Below are 24,052 nucleotides of genomic sequence, written 5' to 3'. Positions count from 1 at the left end.
ACCAAAATCCTTCTCTGCTGAGGGTCACACTTAGGTGAGAATTCACATAGGATGTAAATATCTTCATGTTTTTTACCCATTCAGAGAGAACAGTAGACATACCTTTTCTTTCCCACCAATTTTCCAATCATGTTCCTTTTAAGTCCCTGATCATCCAGCCAAACCATTGTCCATTAGGCCATGAATCAGTATATAACAGATGTCTGATCATTTCTCCTTTTAAGCCAGATGAACATCCAGGAGGTGCACTGCTCAATACCAGCTGGCATTAAAAAAAATCAATTCCTGGTGGACTGTAGATCAAAATATGAAAGAAAAAATAAATTTTTTTGAAAATAACAAAGACATTATTTTTACATCCTCTGGGTTGAGAAATAGGATGCAGAACATTAAACAGAAATAAAGAATTGATGAGTTTAGATCTATGCACACAGACACACACACAGCTCAAATTCAGAATATATAAAGCAATCTTTATATCAAGAAATAAAAAAGACAACCTACTAGAAAAATAAGCAAGAGTTTTGAATAGGTGTGACAAAAAGGATATCCAAATAAGCAATAAATATGAAAAGATCCTTAATCTCTCTGATTATCAAAGAAAAGCAAATTAAACCTGCATTTACCACACTCACCACACCCTCACCAAGACGATTACAATCTAAAAGTCTGACATATCTAACCAGTGGTGAGTATGTGGAACATTGGGAATTCTTATACATTGATGGTGAGAGTATAAATTGAGACAACCACATTGAAAACTATTCATTAATATATGAAGTAATATGTTTTTACTGAACTCAACAACCTGAACGACTATAAAAACATAATGTTAAGCAAAAGAAGTGAAATACAAAAACAAAACATCCTGTGTAATTTAATTCAGATTAAGATGAAAGACAGTAGTAATTTATGATGTTAGAAGTCAGATTAAAGTTTCTGAATTAGTTATCTGTTACTACAAAACAAATTTCCCCAAAATTTAGTGCTTGAAAAAACAACATTTATTATCTCACAGACTCTGAATGTCAAGAGGTCCTTGACCTCTTGACATTCAGGTGGGTCCTCTGTTTCAAGGTCTCTCCCTGCTACAAAGTGCCATTTGGGACTGCAGTCATCTCAAGGCTTGACCAAGGAAGGATTCACACCCCAACCTTACTCTTGTGGTTGTTGGCAGCATTAATCATCATGAGTTTGGGGCTAAAGTCTTCAATTCCTCACTGGCTGTTGCCTGGAGACCACTCTCAATGTCTTGCCATGTGAGTGTCTCTACCATGGCAACTGGCTGTACCAGTGTCACCAAACCAAGAAGGGGAGGGAGGGAGAGAGAGAGCGAGAGAGAGATCAGTCTTTTATAGCCTAGTCATGGAAGTAAAACCTCACAACTTTCACCATATTTTTAGAAGAAATTCACTAGATTTAGCCCACTGTCAGAGGGAAGAGGATTGCACAAGGGTGTGAATACTAGGAAGTGGAATAGTGTAATGAAGCTAGGATCATTGGGAGCCATGTCAGAGGCTGTCTACTAGTTTCCCTGTGGGAGGAGGGAGTTGAAATTGCAAGGTTCTGTGACTGAGCTTCTGGGAGTATTTGTAAAAATCTATTCCTTTACTGACATGAAAGCACAAGAACATATCTACTTTTGGAAAAGTACCTAATGTAGATACTAATTAGATACTTTTTATCTAATTAGATACTAATACTAAAAGTATTTTAAGTGTATGTGTAATTTGGTCACTTCTCTTTATGTATATGGTTTTCCAATAAATATTTTTAAAGTGAACACTGTGGAGTGACATCAACATCAGGGCAGAGACAGATGCTTTCTTTGTCTCCCCCCTACAACGTACAACCATTAAACATCCACAATTCAGCATAGATACCTCTGCCCAACACACCAGGAAACTGAAGAATTCCATAAGCCTGTACATCTAAAGGTGGGTGAACTGTAACACACAGAGGATGCAGAACAGGGGAAACAGTGGAGGCAGTGCCTGCAGTACTTGTCCCCCAACTGCAGCAGTTGAGCTGGCAGCCACAGGGAACCCAGGAGCAGCAAGGGAAGTGGCACACACGACTCTGACCTCCTGGCCATAGCAATGCTTGTGGCGACAGATATCTGGGCAGCAGCAGCGGTGGGACCTGTGACACCATCCCTCCAGCTACAGAGGCACCCACAACTCCAGCCCGCCCATCCATCACCACCCACAGCAGCGTTGCCAGCGAACCCCGCAACCCTGGATACGGCAGAACTGCCCATGATCCCAGCTCCTCCTCCCCCTTCTCCTCCCACAGCAGAGGTGGAGCCTGTGACTCAGGAGATCTTGGATGCGGTGGAAGCACCTGCCATTTTGGTGCCCCGGACGGCGACGCCAGGGACACGAGCAGTAGCAAGGCCCAGCAACCCTAGAGACACAAGCAGGGACAAGAAGGCACCAAACTACACCTCTGACAGAGGCAGTGGAGGGTAGAAAGTGCCAACTCTCTAATATAACCAACCAGAGGCACGCAGGTAAGAGAAACCAAAAACCTGTGCTATAGCGCCACCTACTGGAAAACAAAAGACAGGCTCTTATTTCTAAATTCTAACCTGTTGAATCATTAGAATCAAGTAAAACATACATACACACACACAAACACAGAGAGAGAGAGAGAGAGAGAGAGAAAGCTTTATATAAAGAAAGGTGTTCGGTACTTCAAATGCACCAGCAGAGGAACAAACAACTCATCACAGCATGAAGAACAACAGTAACACTGTATCACAAAAAGAAAGTGACAATTCATCAGAACCTCAGAAAGGCAGTACAATGAGCTCAGGAATAAATGAACAGAAGGAATACTTTGCTAAAGGGATTGAAACTCTAAGAAAAAGTCAAATAGAAATTCTGGAGCTGAAGGACTCAATAAATAAGATGAAGAATGCATTAGAAAGTGTTGAAAATAGAGCAGACCACATGGTAGAGAGAATTAGTCAGTTTGAAGATAGAAATCTAGAAATAATACAGGCAGAAGAGGAAAGAGAATTACGATCTTTAAAAAATGAGGAAATTCTATGAGAACTATCTGACTCTTTTAGGAAGGGCAACATTAGGATAATGGGTTTCCTAGAAGGAGAAGAGCAGATGAAGGGAGCAGAGAATTTATTTAAAGAAATAATAGCTGAGAATTTCCCAAGCCTGGGGAAGGAACTTGATATTCAAGTCCATGAAGATAAGAAAGAGGACACCTAGTTACTTCAATGCAAAAAGACCTTCTCCAAAATACATTATATTAAAACTGTCAAAAGTCAATGGCAAAGAAAGAATTGTAAGGCAGCCAGAGAAAAAAAGATTTTAACGTACAAAGGAATCCCCAATAGGCTCTCAGCCGGTTGTTCAGAATAAACTCTATGGACCAGAAGAGAGTGGAATGACATTCTCAAAATACTGAAAGGTAAAAACTATCAGCCAAGAATACTCTATCCAGCAAAGTTTTTTCATATAAATAGAATCCTAAAATTTGTATAGAATTTCAAAAAGGCCTGAATAGTCAAAGCAATCTTGTGAAAGAAGAACAAAACTGAAGCCATGCATCTAGCTTTTAAACTATATTACAAAGCTATAATAATCAAAATAGTATGGTACTGGCATAAAAACAGACACATAGATCAACGGAACAGAATTGAGAGCCTACAGATAAACCCACACATATATGATCAATTATTTTACAACAAAGGAGCCAAGAAGATGCAACAGGGAAAGAATAGTCTCTTCAATAAGTAGTGTTGGGAACACTAGACAGCCACATGTAAAAGAAAGAAACTGGATCACTATCTTTCACCACACACAAAAATAAACTCAAAATGGATTAAAGACTTGAATGTTAAGACCTGAAACCAAAAAACTCCTAAAACAAAACATAGGGATAATCTCCTTGACATTGGTCTTGGCAAAGAGTTTTTAAAATTTAGCACCATAAGCAAAGGCAACAAAAGCAAAAATAAACAAATGTAACTACATCAAATGAAAAATCTTCTGCACAGCAAAGGAAACCATCAACAAAATGAAAAAGCAACCTACAGAATGGGAGAAAATATTTGCAGATCATCTACCTGATGAAGTTAATATCCAAAATATATAAGAACTCATACAACTCAGTAGGAAATAAATATCTGATTAAATTTGGGCAGAGGACCTGAATAAACATTTTTCCAAAAAGGACATAAAAAGGGTCAACAAGTAACTGAAATAAATGTTCAACATCACTAATTATTAAGGAAATGCAAATCAAAACCACAATGAGATATCACCTCACACCTGTCAGAAAGGCTATTATCCAAAAGACAATAAATAACAAGTGTTGATAAGGATGTGGAGAAAGCAAACACTTATGCACTGTTGGTGGGAATATAGATTTCGTACAGCCACCATGGAAAACAGTATGGAGGTTCCTCAAAAATAAATAATAAATCTACCACATGACCCAGCAATTCCAGTTTTGGGTATATCTCTGAAGAATATGAAAACACTGCCTTGAAGAGATATATTCACTTCCATGTTCATTGCAAGATTATTCACAATGGCCAAGATGTGTAAACAACCTAATTATCCATCAATGGATGAGTAGATAAAGAAAATGTGGTATGTATATATGATAGAATATTACTCAACCATAAAAAAGAAGGAAATATTGCCATTTGTGACAACATGGTTGGACTTGAAAGGTATTATGCTAAGTGAAATAAGTCAGACAGAAAGACAAGTACTGTATGATCTTACTTATATGTGGAATCTTAAAAAATAACAATAAACTGAACTCGTAGAAGAGATGGGTGGTTGCCAGAGGTGAGGGGAGGGAGGGTGGAATGTGTTAAGGTGGTCAAAAAGTACAAACTTCCAGTTATAAATAAATCCTGGGATATAATGAACAGCATGGTGACTATAGTTAAGAATACTTTACTGTATATTTGAAAGTTGCTAAAAGAGTATATCTTAAAAGTTCTCATCATAAGAAAAAAATGTAACTGTGTGGTCACAGATGTTAACTAAGTTTTTTGTAGTAATCATTTTGCAATATATACATATGTCAAATCATTGTGTTGCATACCTAAAAGTAATACAATGTTATATGTCAGTTATATCTCAGTAATAATAATAAAAAGACATAGAGAACTTTCTATTATTAATATCTTGGGTGGTTGAAAGATTTAAGTTACAAAGCTCTGAAAAACAATGTGCCAACGCTACCAGACAATAGTTGAAAATAAGGAAGACAACCAAATAAATATTTGCATGTTTGGGAGGAGTGGGTTTGAGGGAGGCAAAGGAGGCTGTAGGTTGCATTCATCTAGAACAAAATCTCCTCATAGGGATTATGATGCTTCTTGATTGTTGGTTTCTTGCTTCTCTTTGAACACTGCAGCGTGTAGTAGGTATTCAAAGTGTTCGCTTTGAATGTTTGCCTGACTGATGAAAGATGCAGTTATAAAAATCTGTTGACTATTTAATGACTGATTTTTTTTAAGTTCTTTAAAATTGTTTAGCATCTAGTTTGTCTATTGAGGAAGTGAATTTTTCTTCATTGAAATTTTACAGCAGTTTATTCTGTGTATCAAACTCAAGTTTTCTCAGAAAAAAAGTCTATCAAAATTCCTACATATTTAGCAAGAGATGACCTGAATTGCATAGGAAGGCTGGTTTCTTAAAATCAAACAAGCGGGGACTTTCCTGGCGGTCCAGTGTTAAGACTCTGCGCTTCCACTGTGGGGGGCAAAGGTTGGATCCCCATTGGGGAACTAAGATCCCACGTGCGGCGTGGTGCAGCCAAGCAAAAACAAAAACAAAAACAAAAAACAAGCAAAAATGGTATATTCACATAATGTAAACATACCTTGGGGTTATAGTCACTGTTACTGTAGACTTATTATGGTTTCCCACAGCCCCGAGGACAGTTTGGAGTAGAAAAAAATGCAAATGATTTCAAATTTCTCTTCCATGTACAATTTGGCTTGTGGTTTGGCTTGTGGTTTCCGTTTGGCTTGTGGTTTCAGTTTCCTGCAGCGACATTTCAAAAACCCTTTCCACTTTCAGGTTTTGTTTCATACTCTAATCCTCCGCCCTCTGGCAGAGTGGAGTGGAAAGAAAAGAAATCCCCAGGACTGGATAAGAAAAAAGTATATCAGAATCCAACACAGCTAACCTGAGGGACAGATTTAGAACTCTTACCAATTTCTCATTGAAGCACCTTTCTTACCAGCTCTAAAAGATCTCTGCTACTGATTTCACCGTTAAGGTAAGTCTGGGGCAAGGGTGGAAAGGGTCAGGATGTCTTAAAAAGTCTGTTCATGATACAGTGCAGCTGAGCTCGACGTAGACTATCACCTCTTATTAAAGGTAAATTGTGGTGCTTTCAGACAGGCAGCAGATTTCATTAAGTGCCAGTTCCACTGAATTAGACACGAGCACGTGTGGGGACTGAGAGTTTGAAATGTCTTCATACTGCTTTTCTTCCTTTGCCACCTTATGATCTACGGGGATCATAATTGCCACTTAAGTCACCTTTGATAAAACCTGATAAAGATCCTTCAAACTGCAGCCTTAACTTTTGAAGAACTATGACTGTACTATTTTCATGAGAAAGAGCATTGAACGAAATGTAATGTAAATGGCTTGCTTACCTTGTTAAGGACAAAAAAAAGAAAGAAAAAAGTTGAAACCCAGAATGAACAATGAAGAAGTTTCATGAAAATGGCTATATATTTTAGTCATAGCCCTGCACTTTTTTGAAGATGAGTGTCTTCCTTTAGAAAGAACCCTGAATGAATTAGTCTTGATTGATTGACACCCACTCATTCCTTAAGGCCTTTTGTGTCGGACTTTGTTTCTTCTCCTCTAATAATTCTACTATTACGAATCACTTTTTGTTTTTATGTATTTTTCATTGTTGTTCTGTTTTGTTTTGGCTGCACCGCACGGCACTTGGGACCTTTAGTCCAGGGACTGAACCCCTGCCCTCTGCAGTGGAAGCGTGGAGCCTTAACCACTGGGCCTCCAGGGAAGCCCCAACGAATCACTTAACACTGTCTGGAAATTTTGTTTACTCCTGGAAACTTTCTCCTCCTTTGAATTTCTTATCACAGCACATACTTCATGCATCTCCTTCTTGCTTGATTTCCATTTTTCTCCTTAAGAAGAGCTTTTTCCTTTTCCTACCAACTCAAACCAAAAACAACACAAAGCAAAGTGAAGGCAAACAACATAAAAGTAACACAAAATCCATCTAGAATTGTATGACTGAAAACAGAGATGTCTTCTTCTAGAAACTCCATTAGGAGTCCTTCCGAGCCTTTTCTCCTATATTTCTCAGCATTTTCCTTCTTTACACATTTTTTTCCTTTCCTACAGTTCTCTCTCTCTTTTGTAAGCTAGTAGTTATACTGATGTATATAAATAGTTATTTATTTACTTTCTTTTTCTGAAGATAGGCTTAGAGTGTTAAGTGAAATGCCAGTGTCACACAGAGAGCCAGGTGGAGGTCTGAGATTAGAAATCAGATCTGCCCTATTTCAAAGTCAAAATGTATATTTGTATTTCTGTGTGTTTTGATGCATTCTTGCATTGTTTTTATTTACCAAAGAGTATGGGGCTCTAACAGAGTTAGGGAGAAGAATGCAACTCAGAGCACACATCATAGGCTGAGTTATGATAGAGCAATAGTTACGTATGGGGCTCAAACACATTGAATCTGCAGAGATGTTTTGGAGATTGGGCTGTCCTAAAAACATTAAAGATGTTACCCGGGTAACATCTGGGGACAATGTATAAAATACTTTCATTAATATAGATACACAGCGCTAAATGTTATTCATTAGGAGGTCTGAAAATTCAGACAAACTAGCTTCCTTTCCCATTAGTGACCTCATTCCAAAGCACAAGAGCTTGTAGGTTCCCAAAAATCTGCAAATAGATTTAGATTGTGTATCTTCTGTCTTTCTAGCTAACTGTTATAGATCATCACTGCCAGGTCCCCATATCTTTCTAACCTAAAAATGATTATGACCCCTGCTATATACAAATCAGATAACAGAACTCAACAAGCATAAGGTGCCAATACTGCATTGGAAGTGGATTAGAGTAAAAAGAAACTTTGCATTTGGGAATGTAAAATTATGTGGGATCCCCTCTTTTTGGATGTGGCTTGGACTGAACATTTCCTGGCTCCCATGCCCTGATGTGATGACATTTGCAATGGATATATTACTGTTACCAAGCAGTTTCTCTTTTTATTTATCTGTCATCTGGATAATCTCTGGGGCATTGGCTATGAAGAAAGGGGGAGAATGGGTCTTTATAACTTTTTAAAAGCTAGCAAGGGAATCCAGACCTTTGCATTGTAAGATTTCAGTTTTTTAAAAAAGACAAGCAGATGGTGGATTTTTAGCTTCTGTTGAAAATAATCACTTCTAAAATGGAAGAAAATTGTTCTTTATGATGGCAGAAAAGCAAGCATTTGTTTTAATCTCAGATAGCTTAAACATGTTTTATTGGGGACTCTTTAGGTTACAGAAATTGATGCCCATAAATTAGAAAATAACTGGTTAAGTATTATTTTAGAAAGTATTTTCACTCACTTTCTCATTCATAAAATGAACACTCATTAAAGTTTTGACTGAAGAACACACACTAATAGCTACATAAAAAATTCTTTAAAAGTAAAGCTTTAAGAAGTAAACAACTGTTATTTGTTAGATAATGCTACATAATGACCTGGCAGGATTTAGTATAATACGCTTTGACTGGACATAGCCCTAAATTAGAGAAAAGCAAGTTGATACGGTGTAAAAGCAAGAAGTGTCATGTAACAAATAGTGGTCATAAAGATTCAATCTGGGGATTCAAAGAGGTAAAAACTAAGAAATATAAGCAAGCCAAAACCAGTGGGGAAGCGTCAGACTCAAAATAGCAGTAAATTAGTCTCAGAAAATGGTTTTCCATAAGGCCACCAAATATTTAAGAACCAGTGGGGTAGCCTATAGTAGAACTCTGAAGGGCCTAGGACATATTTTACTATGACCCTCTTTGCTCTTTTGTCTTTTTTAAATTTCTTCAGAAACTTAGGCCATGCTGCAGAGTAGTATGCCTGCAGGTTGAGGAAGAAAAATGATTTTTCTCTGTTTAAAGTCTAGAAATTCCAGTCTATCCCATCTCTTCCCTTGCAGATCAGGTGACCCCCCTGAACATGGCCCCAGTGGTTCACATGCCAGAACCCTTGTGCCTCATTGAGAACATTAATGGGCGACTGTTGGTTAATCCGAAAGCTCTGAAGATCCTGTCTGCCATTCAGCAGCCCGTTGTGGTGGTGGCTATCGTGGGCCTCTACCGCACCGGCAAATCCTACCTGATGAACAAGCTGGCTGGGAAGAACAAGGGTGAGTGGCACCAGCAAAGCCCAGCCGAGTCCCTTCTGCCCACCCACACTCCCAGCGTGCAGGAAGGTGATGCGAGGAGAGGAAGTTAGAGATGCGGAGGAATATTGAAAGCTAATGTTTGGGCCGCAGCTAGTTAATTATCTTCTGGGAGATAAAGGGTTGAGTTCTGTTTCTGACATATCACCCTTTTTTTCTTAGAAAAATCATACTATTTTCCAATTATAAGGGTAAGACATCATTAAAATACTTCTACATATGTAATTACAAATGATTAAAATTTTAATAGCATAATATTCTTGCAAAAAAATCCATCAAATTTCCAGCCTACAGTACTTGGTATTCTTATTTTCTCATCCCTCTATTGTAATTCAGATCAATACTGGGTTATACTTTCTGCCATATCTTCATCTTGCTTTCCTTACACAGTAACTCAGTTGTCAAGAAAATCTCCAATTTCCAGATCCCCTCCTCAGTTACAGCCTCTCCACTCCCCCTTGCAGGTTTCTCTGTTGGATCCACGGTGCAGTCTCACACCAAGGGCATCTGGATGTGGTGTGTGCCTCACCCTGAGAAGCCAAACCACATCCTGGTTCTTCTTGACACGGAGGGACTTGGAGACATAGAGAAGGCAAGGAACAAGGATTCCTTTTTAATCAACCTCATCCCTGAACATTCTTTACACAGGGAGATTTTTTTTCTTTGTACTTCTGCTTGACCAGGGTATACCTTTTTTTCCCCCTCTCTATTTTTAATAGTCAAAGTTTGGAAACCTGAAGTGAGAAAAATATATGTATAAGCCAGAATCATAATTGGGAGGCTGTGCGAACGTGGATCTAGGCACTTAACCGAACTGCAGAAAGGCGGTACAAACAAAATCACTGTCACGAGTCTGACCCTGTAGAGGATAGAGATATGCAGTAAGCTTCAGGGCAGCGGGACTTGAGTCCAAATCAGGGTCCTGGCACTAGGAGCTCTCGGACTCTGACAAGCAAGAATGTTTCCTCAAATCTTCTATTTCCCCTTTGGTCTCATCCATTTTATCACTTGCACAGGAGTAACATGGGATTTTTTCACTTCTACGCTGGTAAGTGTCTAACAACCAGCCCACTGGGGAAAAAAAGCCTTGCTTTGTAGTACTTGCCAGTTTTCCAAGTACTCCCATCACAGCTCACTCCAAGCTACCAAAGTAAAGTCACTAAACTCAGGGCTCAGGAAAGATGTACACAGCCAGCTCTCGTGAGCTGGCTCGAGCACAAAACTGGATCTTTCCCTTGAGCTCTCGTTTTTGTTTGTTTGTTTGTTTTTAAAGTTTTTTAAATTTATTTATTTATTTATTTTTGGCTGTGTTGGGTCTTCGTTTCTGTGAGGTCTTTCTCTAGTTGCGGCAAGCGGGGGCCACTCTTCATCGCGGTGCGCGGGTCTCTCACTATCGTGGCCTCTCTTGTTGCGGAGCACAGACTCCAGACGCACAGGCTCAGTAGTTGTGGCTCACGGGCCTAGTTGCTCTGCGGCATGTGGGATCTTCCCACACCAGGGCTCAAACCCGTGCCCCCTGCATTAGCAGGCAGATTCTCAACCACTGAGCCACCAGGGAAGCCCGAGCTCTCGTTTTTTATGTCTTCATTTTGCCTTTAATTTACCACAATTCAAAATAGTTAACTCATTTTTTCTTTAGTTTCCTCACCTGTAACATGGAGACAGTAGTTAAAAACTTATCTCAACAGTACCAGGAATCAAAACATGTTTCTGCTCCAGTCCTGCTGACCAGTGCAGAATTATCTCTGATCCATTTTACATTTTAAACATCATCTGAAACCTCAACAAGGGGAAAAAATATGACAGTACTCTGTGGAGAAGAGGCTCTGGGGCTCAGGCTGATAAGGACTTTACCTTTCTCATCCCTACCAGATTAGATAATCACGCGGAGAACTGTAAGAAATGGCCTCCATGTACAGGGACTGTATATCTTCGTATTTTAGCATCTTCTATGTACAGATCCCAACACGAAGAAGGTGCCCTGGAGCCCAAGGTTGGGGGTATCCAGTCTAGATTACACGTTCTAAAAGAGGAAGAGAACCATTTAAAGGTTTGCATTGAATACACTGAACTCTGAAGGTTCTCCTTTGCAGGGCTCCTGATCCATTTGTGCAGCAGAGAAATACCAAGTCAGTTCAGAGAACTGCCTTATTACCTGTGCAGTTTATTCACATCCTTCACCCCCAGTAGGCTCCTGAATATGTATCCCTAATACATCTCTACTCTTTGAGCAATTCTGGTGCTGAAGCTTAGCTGTATGCTGTCACTTGTCCCATCCCTCTCTCTAAAAAAAAAAAAAAAAAAAAGAAAAACATATCTCACAGTGTTGTTTTGAGTATTAGATAAGATCAGTAATGTGAACTGTCCTGTGTATAAAAGCTACTCAATAAAATAGATGCGTGTATTATGTATACAGACCAACTTTGTTTTACACAATTGAAAATCTTGATTTTAAGCACTCTGGTTACCTTCACAAACTTTGACTATCCATTTTTCAAACACCTAACCAGTTATAAGAGGGACTGATAAGTTAACAAAATATGGTTTTGTATAAAATTATCAATGCTAATGACAGAACTATTCAAAGCTCATACGTTTCTCACAACCATTTCTGTTTGTCTTGTCTAACATTTGTAAGTCAAGGGTCTATTTTTAATAACTGCTCATATGGGAATGCCATGAGACATGACTGAAATTTGTTCTGACTTCTAGGGTGACAAGAAGAGTGACACCCAGATATTTGTACTGGCACTACTACTGAGTAGTACCTTTGTATATAATACTATGAACACAATTGACCAGAGGGCTATCGACCTCTTGCAGTATCCTTTTGTTGTCCAGGATGGCACCAAAGCCAGAGAGAACTGCTTTATTCACCAGCTATGTTCATGGGTCCTTGTGTATCAAACACAAAAATGAAAACATTGTAAACATTAAAAGGACAAGACAACACTCAGACTGGGAGAAAATATTTACAAATGAAGCAACTGACAAAGGATTAATCTCCAAAATATACAGGCAGCTCATGCAGCTCAATATCAAAAAACAAACAACCCAATCCAAAAATGGGCAGAAGACCTAAATAGACATTTCTACAAAGAAGATATACAGATTGCCATCAAACACATGAAAGAATGCTCAACATCACTAATCATTAGAGAAATGCAAATCAAAACTACAATGAAGTATCACCTCACACCGGTCAGAATGGCCATCATCAAAAAATCTACAAACAATAAATGCTGGAGAGGGTGTGGAGAAAAGGGAACCCTCTTGCACTGTTGGTGGGAATGTAACTTGATACAGCCACTATGGAGAACAGTATGGAGGTTCCTTAAAAAACTAAAAATAGAACTACCATACGACTCAGCAATCCCACTACTAGGCATATATCCTGAGAAAACCATAATTCAAAGAGTCATGTACCACAGTGTTCATTGCAGCTCTATTTACAATAGCCAGGACATGGAAGCAACCTAGGTGTCCACTGACAAATGAATGGATAAAGAAGATGTGGCACATATATACAATGGAATATTACTTAGCCATTAAAAGAAATGAAATTGAGTTATTTGTAGTGAGGTGGATGGACCTAGAGTCTGTCATACAGTGTCATACAAAGTGTCATACAGAGTGAAGTCAGAAAGAGAAAAACAAATACCGTATGCTAACACACATATATGGAACCTAAAAAAAAAAAAAAGGTTGTGAAGAACCTAGGGGCAGGACAGAAATAAAGACGCAGACATGGAGAGTAGACGTGAGGACATGGGGAGGGGGAAGGGTGGGCTGGGATGAGGTGAGAGAGTGGCATGGACATATATACACTACCAAGTGTAGAATGGATGGCTGGTGGGAAGCAGCTGCATAGCACAGGGAGATCAGCTCAGTGCTTTGTGACCACCTAGAGCGGTGGGATAAGGAGGGTGGGAGGGAGATGCAAGAGGGAGGGGATATGGGGATTTATGTATACATATGGCTGATTAACTTTGTTATACAGAAGAAACTAATGCACCATTGTAGAGCAATTATACTCCAATGAAGATGTTGGGAAAAAAATGGGGCAAGAAAAATAGTCCTTATATTTACTGATGAAATGAGGATTGGTTATAACCCAAAGGGAATATAAAAGTATAGGAGGGCATGGAATTAAATATGGTTTAGACGCAGTTCTATTTCCAACAGTTTTCCTTAATTGCATCTCAGCTATGTGACAGAACTGTCAAATCTGCTCAGAACAGTTACGTCACCTGATCTTGATGGGGTAGACAATGCAGCTGACTTTGTGAGCGTCTGTCCAGACTTAGTGTGGACTGTGAGAGATTTCTACCTTGACCTGGAAGCAAATGGGCGACTCATCACAGCAGATGAGTACCTGGAGAATTCACTGAGGCCAAAGCAAGGTAACAGGGACTTCAGTTTTGGAAAGAGGGAGAGAAGTAGCACAAGAAATTATCTCTTGTGTGTTGCTGGTTAAAGTTATAGTTTCCTATATTTACTCACCTGACTAAATTATCACATAAATAATTAATACTATTGATTTAAAGTGAACTAATACATTCAATATTAAATTGTATTACTCCCCTGTTCTTGGAGAAAATTACTTTTCCATTTTCCTTTCCCTGATTGATCACGTTTTAAGTTTTTGCTTAGGGTTTGTGAAAATGTAGTGAAATAAATAACAGTAGGTAGAAAGCACATTTATTTGTGGGAAAGAGATTAAAATGAAAGTTAACCCTATACTAAAAATCCTATTTTTCCTTCCTCAGGCACCGATCAACATCTTCAAAATTTTAATTTGCCCCGTCTGTGTATACAGAAATTCTTTCCAATAAAGGAATGCTTTATTTTTGACTTGCCCACTCATCGGAAGAAGCTTGCCCAGCTTGAGACACTGCATAATGATGAGCTGGATCCTGAATTTGTACAACAAGTGGCAGATTTCTGTTCCTACATCTTCAGCCATTCCAAGACTAAAACTGTTTCAGGAGGCATCAAGGTCAATGGATCTCGTGAGTACCTCTTCAAGGATTTTCCTTCAATCCAAAATAGAGAATGAGAGCACTGTTGTAATTTTCTCCTTCCACTGTTGAAAATACATAATCAGCTACTACCAAGAAAACCATATGTATCATATTTATTAAATTCAGGTGAGCACCAAAAATATTTCTAGGCTTTTTTAGCAATGCCTGCAAAGTAAGATAAATTAGGAATATAACCTGATGAAAAGGTCAGGTTAAAAAAGTTCTACCTATAAGTGGTCCACTGTTGAACTAGACTAACCCACGTGGGTTGGCAGCATTTGTTCTACCGATATTATGGATACTTATTATGCCTTTGATAGGCAGAAGATGAAGAAAACACATACATTCTCTGTATAAATAGAATGTGCTTGATACAAGCATTAAACAAGCAGATGCCCAAGTTGTCTAGAACCCTTAAAGAAATCTAAGCAGACTTCTTGGTCCAGTTGTTCCTAAATACTCTATGTCTTGGAACTTTGTCAATTATTGCTACGCTCTAAAGGCAAGTTGAGTGCAAACAAAAATAGCTAAGGACAAGGAAGACAAACAGCAATGTTCCAACGAAGAGTAAGTTGACCTGGTCTAATTTGCCTACTTTGTGATTTTTCCAATGAGGGTAACACTCATATCAGCTTTACACGTTGAAGTGGAGGAGAAAATGGAATTCTGAAGGAAACAGAAACCTGAGGAAGAGAGAAAGAATGGGAAGTATAAAGAGGCAAAAGGTCTATAGTATTCTAATCAAATGAATACACACAATTTTATATAACCATTTCCTCATTTCTCAATGAGAAAATGATGAAATGTGGATCATCACATAGATCTTGAACTTTCCTCTTTGAACACTTTCTTTTCTCAAAGAATTAAAGATCTGTCTTCTTGGTCACATAATTTCCCAAAGGAACTTATTTGGGCCACTTGAACACTGTGCAGGAGGCTGAATACACTAAATTAACATTCTCAGAATTACTCAGTTCAGAGCATGTCTTTTTTCTCTGCAAATAATTCAAGCATCTCTTCCTCCTGTGAAGATCTAGAGAGCCTGGTACTGACCTATGTCAATGCCATCAACAGTGGGGATCTGCCCTGCATGGAGAACGAAGTCCTGGCCTTGGCCCAGATTAAGAACTTGGCCGCACTGCAAAAGGCCATTGCCCACTATGACCAACAGATGGGCCAGAAGGTGCAGCTGCCCACGGAAACCCTCCAGGAGCTGCTGGATCTGCACAGGGCCAGTGAGAAAGGGGCTATGGAAGTCTTCATGAAGAACTCTTTCAAGGATATAGACCAAGGGTTCCAGGAAAAATTAGAGGTAATTAAGTTTTACTGCTGTAGTTCATGGGGCTTAGGGGCAATATAGGCAAGGTATTGCTATGAGGCAAAAATGAGGCAAAATGAGGACTTAATTAAGAAAAACAATTCTTACTAGACTGAGAGACAATGACTATCACTTATGTGACCAAGATATCACTATTATTCTGAAAACAAACAAACAAAAAACCAAACAAATAAACATGTAACTACTCTGGACCCTATAGATTCTGAAACTTTCACATGCAGACAACTCAACTTACTATGTTACACCCATGGACTAATTTTTTTAAAGTAATCTTATCCCTTAAAAAAATGTATTCATAAAGTACTAATTAACTTTCCTTTTTTATTAATCAAGCATACAGAATTGCCAAATGGATCTACTAAAATATAATGTCCCTAGGTTTAATAGCACCCACTCATCCATTCTACCTCATTGGGAATCCCAGCCCAGTATAATACTGGGGTGGTTGTAAAACAGTAGGTTACATTTAAAATTAGGGCATGAGGCTAGAGATCTGCAGTCTGAAGATCCTATCTAAAGCAGAAAAAGCAAAAGAATGGGGTTCCAGGAGATTTCAAAAACAAAAGTAAAGTCATTTTTCTACAGTGTATCATCCTTGGAACTTTTCTAGGTTTGGTAGGGAGGATATAGTATTACTTGTAGTCCTTGAATTTACAGAAAAAATACAGAGATTCTTTTTGTAAACCATTTCTAAAAGTACTGAAGTGTTGCTAACACCTTCTCCATGGACCTTTTTCCTTTTGAAGACCCTGCTAGAAACCAAACAGAATGACTTTTGTAAACGGAATTTGGAGGCATCACTGAATCGCTGTTCAGCTTTACTTCGGGATATTTTTTGTCCTCTAGAAGAAGATGTGAAGCAAGGGATTTATTCAAAACCTGGGGGGCATCGTCTCTTCCTTCAGAAGAGAGAAGAGCTGAAGGCAAAGTACTATCAGGAGCCCAGGAAAGGAATACAGGTATCCCTAGTTTTATGCATTAATTATGGGGAATTGCTAGGGGTCTTCTTTTTTCGGACAGGAAGAATGAGAGCTGTGGTATTAAACTGAACTATCACCATAGTCACCAGACTTTTATCACAGCCTTCAACACTCATTGCAACAAAGGGACTTTTTTGGTTACACAGTACAGAATCCCAATAATCGAACTAACTTAAGAAAATAATTCACTGGCTCACATAAACTAAAGGCAAAATGTTTAAATTTAGTTGTAAGTGTAGATATGTTCAAGAGTTTAACATAATCAGTTGATTACATGTAACAATGTAATCAATTTTCCCCTTTCCTTTTTCTTTCCAATCTCAACTCCAGCTTTCTGTTCTGTTTTCCTCACCATTGGCATCATTCTCAGGCAGGCTCACCCCACACAGCAGCAAAGATGACCCCAACAGTTCGCAGCTTAACTAGTCCTTTGTGCCCTCAGTCTCACGGGAGAGAAAGCATCTTTCCCACCATCCATATCAGTCTTTAAAACACCCAAGCTGCAGTATTTTCCCGCCTGTACCCAAATCTTTTGCATCAAGTGGCCCTGGGTACTCTGATAGGCCAGCCTGGAGCTTGTGCCCACCCCTTGACAGAAAAGCCTTGACTGATAGTTTCACCAAGTACAGACTGAGCACTTCCAGGGAGGAAAAGATGCTGGGAAGAAAAAGAAATAAAGAGGTTTATAACATTTCTAATCATTTCCTAGCTCTAACTGCATTTTTTTGGGGTTCCCAGGCTGAGGAAGCTCTGCAGAAATATTTACAGTCCAAGGAGTTTGAGTGTGTTACCATTTGGCAGACAGACCTGATTCTCACCGCAAGGGAAGAGGAGATGGAAGGTGAGAAGAAAATGGAAAAAAAAGATGCAAGACAGAAATTCTATACATTTTAAATTAATTTGGCCTTGTTCACCTGGGATCATTAAACAAGAGCAAGAATGGCAAAGATGTGCCATTCTTAGCTTCTCAGTCTATATGTGAATAGGGCATATACCGTCAGCTACAATATGATTGCCTGGAGGGGAAATATGACCCCAGGGAATTTTCTCTATGAAGTAGCAGCAATAACAAATGAGTGGGAGGCAGAAGGAAAGGTACTTTAATCCTAGAGAAGTTTGCCATTTTCTTTCTTTTCAGAGGCACGTGCGAAAGCAGAGTTTATGAAGGCTGAAAAACAAAGGTTGGGGGCAATTCTAATGCAGCACCAGCAAATGATGGAGCAGAGGGAGAGACTCCATCGGGAACAAGTGAGACAAATGGAGATAAACAGAGTGTACCAGCAGGCACTGCAACAGAGGGCCCAAGAACGTCGGCTCAAGGTACTCATATCAATTATTTCATTTCTGGATTTTAATCATATTCCCCTCTCTGTATTGATGAGAACATGAAGCACTGACAGTGTGGAAGAGGCAGCATAATATTGTGGCTCAGGGCCAGGACTCTGGAATCAGACAGCCTGGGTAAGAAAACCAGCTCCACTTCTTACTAAATATATTGTTCGGAGATGGTTATAATACCTATTTTATAGGGCAATTTTGATACTTAAATGAGTCAATATTTGTGTTTAGAATGACGCTTGGCACAGCATAAGCATTATTAATTTGTTAAGCAAAATCCAAGGATATTTCTAACCCAGGGTAATTAGTCTTTTTTGTTATCTTGTTAATTGCTCTAGCTAGTCTTTTCCACTGGTCATAGATTACCTTGCTAAATTAATTTCATATTACTGTGTTTATGCCCCTGTCCTTTCCTTAATTGTCACTGGTTCTGAAAGCCTTTAACTTGTTTCATCCAGTCCTCTACTATTATTATCACTCAATTAACAGTAGTTCTTATTTACCAAGCACTGTACAAAGAACTTTACACACATTCTCTAATCTAATCTGTTCACTGTGAATCAGAACCATTATGTCCTTATTTTTCTGATTAGAAAAATTAGGTTCCAAAGAGATAACTAAATGCCAATATCATACATCCTAGCAAGTTATCAAAACAGCCTTCCCAGTGAGTGAGATCTACAATGCTTTCGTTTCTACAGACCTAGTCTGAAATTCTTACGTGAGCACCCTTATGAGACAAAGGACACCTTCTTCCTCCTCCAGGGTGGCTGATCTACCTGTAGGTGCTTGTTTTCCAGACACTGCTCCAAGACAATTTTGAGATTACAGACCTGCACTGAAGGACAGTATTTTCAACCTGGTGTTTCTGATCTCCCCACACTGTCCTTCTACTTTTACCCCATAACTGTGGAGACATGAAACAAATTCCCGTATCTAAGGCTCAGACTCCTCACCTGATTGTGGATATCACCTAGACACCTAGTTGTTGTATCAATCTCTCCTTGTAATACTAGATCTGACATTCCTCTGTATATACATGAGAATTGAAGTCAAAACATGACTCAGATTCCCTAAGGGCAAAGGGGGAAGGGGCCTTAGGATATAATTCTTGGAACACCAATAGTTCAGGGATTGAGAGATGATGATGTTTCTGCAGCTAGAGAAAGAGACATGGGAGAAGAATTACACAAGTAGGAAACCAAGAGTGAGACGTAAAATGGACATGAACAGAAAGGAGGAATCAGAGTCTGTCTTTTGTTACTGATTGATTAAAATAACTAAGGGAAAGTCAATGATTTGGGCTCCTCCCCTCCCCCCCCTCCCCCCACGGTGATCTGGACACTACTTTTTGCTAAGCTCTTTGGTTTTATGTATCACTCTTTAGGAGGAGGCTGAAAAGCTCAAGGAGAGATTCCAAGCTGAGAGCAGAAAACTTCAAGATGAGATCCAGCATCTCCAGAGGAATGACTCAGCAGATGATACATGTATCTTACTCTAAAGAACTAAACACTAGAAATTCATTTTCTGGTTCACTTTCACTGAAGACACAAAGGAACAAGAAACTATAGAACTTGAGACAATCACCATTTAAATAAACTTCATAATAATTATATTGAGCTTTTGTATTGAGTTATAAAGTTATGATGCTCATAATTGGTAAAATGTGCATTTCACTAATTTCAATAGTTTAAATGTTGTTTGCTTCCTTAAAGAGATTATGACTTGTATTATAAGGGACATATTATCATTGCCTCTATTGGCAGTGATATTGGGCAGGATCTATCAAGGGAAACTTTCTCTTGTACACCAATACCACCCCTCTAATTTTCCATATTTGTCTCAGTGGGGATTGGAAGAGACCTGGGAGGGTGTTTCTACAATAAACTAAGTCACATGGAATCTGCCCAGTGACTTGGACTCAGGTGGGCATCACTCCTGCCAAGTGGTTTTGTGCTGGATGCCATCAGGGAGAGGCACTGATGATAAAACACACGCAAAAAACTAACCTAGCTTCTTAGTGGAGACATGTATGGTTCCCAACTGGGTGGGAACTGCAGTTCCCAACTGCTCAGTCTATGGGCAATTATATGACTCCTGGTCATGGTCAGTAGACAGTCTGCTTAGACTATTCTAAGCTGTAAGCAAATAACATCATAATGAAACAGAGGTGCTCTAGAAGATGGAAGGAACTGCCAGCATGGAAATTGTGTCATAGGCTGAAGAGCTAAAGAAGCCTAACCTTCCTGTTATCCTCACCAAGGGCATAACTTAAATAGGACATTGTATATTATGAAGCAATTTATATTGGACTTGGTAATTGTGTATCACATCTTTATAATCCTTTAAGTCTGTAAATAAATGGTATAAGGCAGGGGTTCCCAATGCCTGGGCCATGGACAAGTACCAGTCCGTGGCCTGTTAGGAACCAGGTCGCACAGCAGGAGGTGAGCAGCCTGCAAGCGAGCGAAGCTTCATCTGTATTTACAGCCGCTCCCCATCGCTCGTATTACCGCCTGAGCTCAGCCTCCTGTCAGATCAGCAGCTGCATTAGATTCTCATAGGAGCGCAAACCCTACTGTGAACTGCGCATGTGAGGGATCTAGGTTGCGCGCTCCTTATGAGAATCTAATGCCTGATGATCTGAGGGGGAGCTGAGGCAGTGATGCTAGCGCTGGGGAGCAGCTGCAAATACAGATTATCATTAGCAGAGAGGTCTGACTGCACAGAGACCATAATAGATCAATTGCTTGCAGACTCATATCAAAACCCTATCAGTGAGTGGCAAGTGAAAACAAGCTCGGGGCTCCCACTGATTCTGCTTTATGGTGAGTTGTATAATTATTTTGCTATATATTACAATGTAATAATAATAGAAATAAAGTGAACAATAAATGTAATGCATTTGAATCATCCAGAAACCATCCCCCTTCCCCCAGTCCATGGAAAAATTGTCTTCCATGAAACCTGTCCCTGATGCCAAAAAGGTTGGGGACTGCTGGTATAAGGTATTCAAGATAATGTTCCAAAAGATCTGATGGGACTTATTTAATTTTATGCTTGCTTATAGTACTAAAATTAAATGATTTTAATTCTTTGCAATCATATATGAAAGCCTACTGATTTTTATTAAAAACTATGGATTCTATAAATATAACTGTGTATATATATTTTAACTGTAAATAACCGTAAAATTTTTTTAAATAACTCTACTACTTTGGTTTTTTTCCCTCCCAATAGTTAAAAGTCTATAGGGACTTCTGAATTTCCCTAAAAATATTGAGAACATTGTTTGAGAATTATTTTAATATCGGAAACAAAACACATTTTCTTATACCTTTCTATTTGCTTTTTGTTTCTTTGTTTAATAAATCTCTAGTGAAATAGGTTTTAAAAATTATAGAAACATTATACAAAACTCTATTTTGTTTTCCTTAAATTGCTTACTTATTTATATAAGGCGTTTCCCAATTGGATTACATTATAGGAGCTTGAAATTATTTAGTTGCTCAAAATATGATTTACTGTGTAAAGAAGAAAAGCACATATTTTAACATCTGTCTTTTTTCCTGTTCTTTGCAGAGTTTTATTATGCTGAATTTCCCATAATCAGATAGGGCCTTGTGCTGTTCAGCTGTATTTCTGGACTTGAACTGAACATCCGAAGGTACCAAAGACCATAACATATTTGGCTGAGCATTTACCTAATAATACTTTATAACTGCCTTTGCAAGCTGTACAATTAATAAAGGAAAAAAAAATACATCTTAATACCCAAGGAATTGTCATGGTTGAAAAGAACAATATCTTCAAAATAAATATTGATTTCATTACTACCTCTCTTAGAGAGCTTTTTAAAAATTGCAACTAAGCAAAATTAAGTCACTTATCTAAGATTCCAAGCTTGGTACTGTTAGCTTAGACTATATTACAAAGTGTCTGATTTCTAGTATAATACTTTTTTATTATATTTTCAGGAAAAGAAAAAGGCTTCCTCCTTTCTCTTAGAACTTACAGAGGCACATGTTGCTTTCATCAGTGGTCCACAAATATTCTTACCTACCACCTTTCGTTGGAAGCATAATTAGGAGTGAAATGCGCAAGCTATTGGCTACTTATGTTCAACTTTAGTAGTTGATTCCAAATACTTTTCCAAAATACTGAAAATCATCCTTAAAATTATAATGGTTTCTAAAGGCTTTCCAGTAGTAGTATTTTTAGGCCAAAACAATGTATATGCGTTTAATGATTGAGAATTCATAGTAAATATTTATATCTATTTAGAAATGATATACTCATGCAAACTAGTAAAATAATGTGTAGAACGCACTTGGCTATAAATATATTTTTCTGATTCAACAGACTCTAGATAACACCCCCAAAAGAGGAGGAGCAGGATGGAGGAGAGTGGAGGAGAAAAAGAAGAGAACAAGGCAGGAGAAGGAAAAGTGAGGTAAAAGGAGCAAAGGATGCTGATTCTGCCAAACTTGTCTGAAATATGCTGGGCATGTAATCTCAGCAAAAAGTGGGTACCACTGTAAAAATAACAGCTCTCCTGTTACAAGGAATTGATGTTCTCCTTCCGGCTGCATCATTCCTCCCACAGTTTTGGGAAGGATTTTTCCTGAGTAGTGGTCCAATCAGTGACCTAATTCTGATGTTGAGGTTGGGGATGGAACAGCTCAAGTAATATGAGGGAAGTCCATCTAACAACTAGAATCCAGGATGTCCTGGGACCTTGAATCCTTCAGAGGGCACTTGTGGGAACCCTAGATCAGGCAATTCAGAGGCACTTATTGGTCTTAGACTATGCTGTGTCTATTAATTCTGTTTTATCAACACAAATGCTGGTTTTGAAGGCATTGGAGCTATAATAATGACAAATAGGCAAAATGAAAATCAATTGCTTTTGATAGCAGAGTTTGATTGACTGGATGCCAAAGTCACAAATTTGAAAATTTCTTAACCTAAAATGAACTAGCCTTGAAAAGTTTTGGAAATGTATAATGGACATTTTCAAGTTTATGATAATCTACTCACATACATATTCAACATTTGGAAACAGATGTCACAGGTAACAGAGGACGCCAAATTATCTAACTATTGTTTTAATTTCACAGATTGGATCTTAGGACCAAGGGTGAAGATGCTCTTTCCAATTGGCCTCACTTGAGAGGCACCAAATCTGTTTCTATGGAATGGAGTTAGGGCAAAATGAGAAACAATCAAGACTCCGGGGCTGTATCTGCAGTAGTGCTTATTATCACCATTGATGATGTGGCTTGAAGTGAATATGCTCAGTTAGTGGTAGAAGAGGAGAAAAGGTAGAGTCAGCTGAACCTGTGATGAAGGACAAGGAACAGAAGGAAGATCAGTGCCTCTCAATGAGGGAAAGACAGCCTTTTGTCTTTTTTCACATTCACAAATACCTGATGCCATATCTAGGATACGTTCTTTTATCTATGTGTCTATCCTACAAATATGAAATCTTCATAATCACCTTACTCCCCCCAACAACAGTTTAAATTTTCATTGGGATTACATTGAATCCATTAAAAAATATTTCTATCAGCTCTGCTTTGAAATCTCTGTATTTACATCCATTTTGAAACTTTTTTACTGAGTAAAGAAATTTGAGTTGACATTGTTTTTTTATTCAATACTTTAGAAATGTTTTTCCACTTTCCCTAACTTGCACAGTTTCCAGAAAGAAGTTGTCCACCTTCTTACTCTTGTAAAAGACACTGATTCATTGTTACCAAAGAAACCCTCTGAAAAGGGGATAGGGAAATGAGCTTTTTCCAGCAGGTGTAATTCACTTTTATTTATCCTTATATTACACACAATTCACAAGAAGATTCAATTGTTCCTGGAATTATTTTTTGGTTGCCTGATATAAACAACAGATTGTACTGGTCAGGAGAAGCAA

The 24,052-nt window shown here is 38.6% G+C and overlaps 1 protein-coding gene across 1 annotated transcript; it reads left to right on the top strand.

Moving 5' to 3' along the window:
• Window positions 1–2,446: 2,446 nt before the first annotated feature.
• On the top strand, window positions 2,447–19,738 carry GBP5 (guanylate binding protein 5). The gene is made up of 12 exons (XM_036865552.1): window positions 2,447–2,512; window positions 6,069–6,270; window positions 9,197–9,406; window positions 9,907–10,034; window positions 12,155–12,264; window positions 13,649–13,845; window positions 14,212–14,454; window positions 15,498–15,778; window positions 16,552–16,764; window positions 17,524–17,626; window positions 17,924–18,105; window positions 19,511–19,738. The coding sequence occupies exons 3-12, from the start codon at window positions 9,217–9,219 to the stop codon at window positions 19,622–19,624; spliced, it is 1,761 nt and encodes a 586-aa protein (XP_036721447.1). The 5' UTR covers window positions 2,447–2,512; window positions 6,069–6,270; window positions 9,197–9,216; the 3' UTR covers window positions 19,625–19,738.
• The last annotated feature ends 4,314 nt before the right edge of the window (window positions 19,739–24,052 follow it).

The sequence above is a fragment of the Balaenoptera musculus genome, chromosome 1 (assembly GCF_009873245.2).
Source record: "Balaenoptera musculus isolate JJ_BM4_2016_0621 chromosome 1, mBalMus1.pri.v3, whole genome shotgun sequence".
Classification (NCBI taxonomy): Eukaryota; Metazoa; Chordata; class Mammalia; order Artiodactyla; family Balaenopteridae; genus Balaenoptera; species Balaenoptera musculus.
The sequence above is the reverse complement of the archived record's forward strand: the minus strand, read 5'-3'. Positions and strand labels throughout refer to the sequence as shown.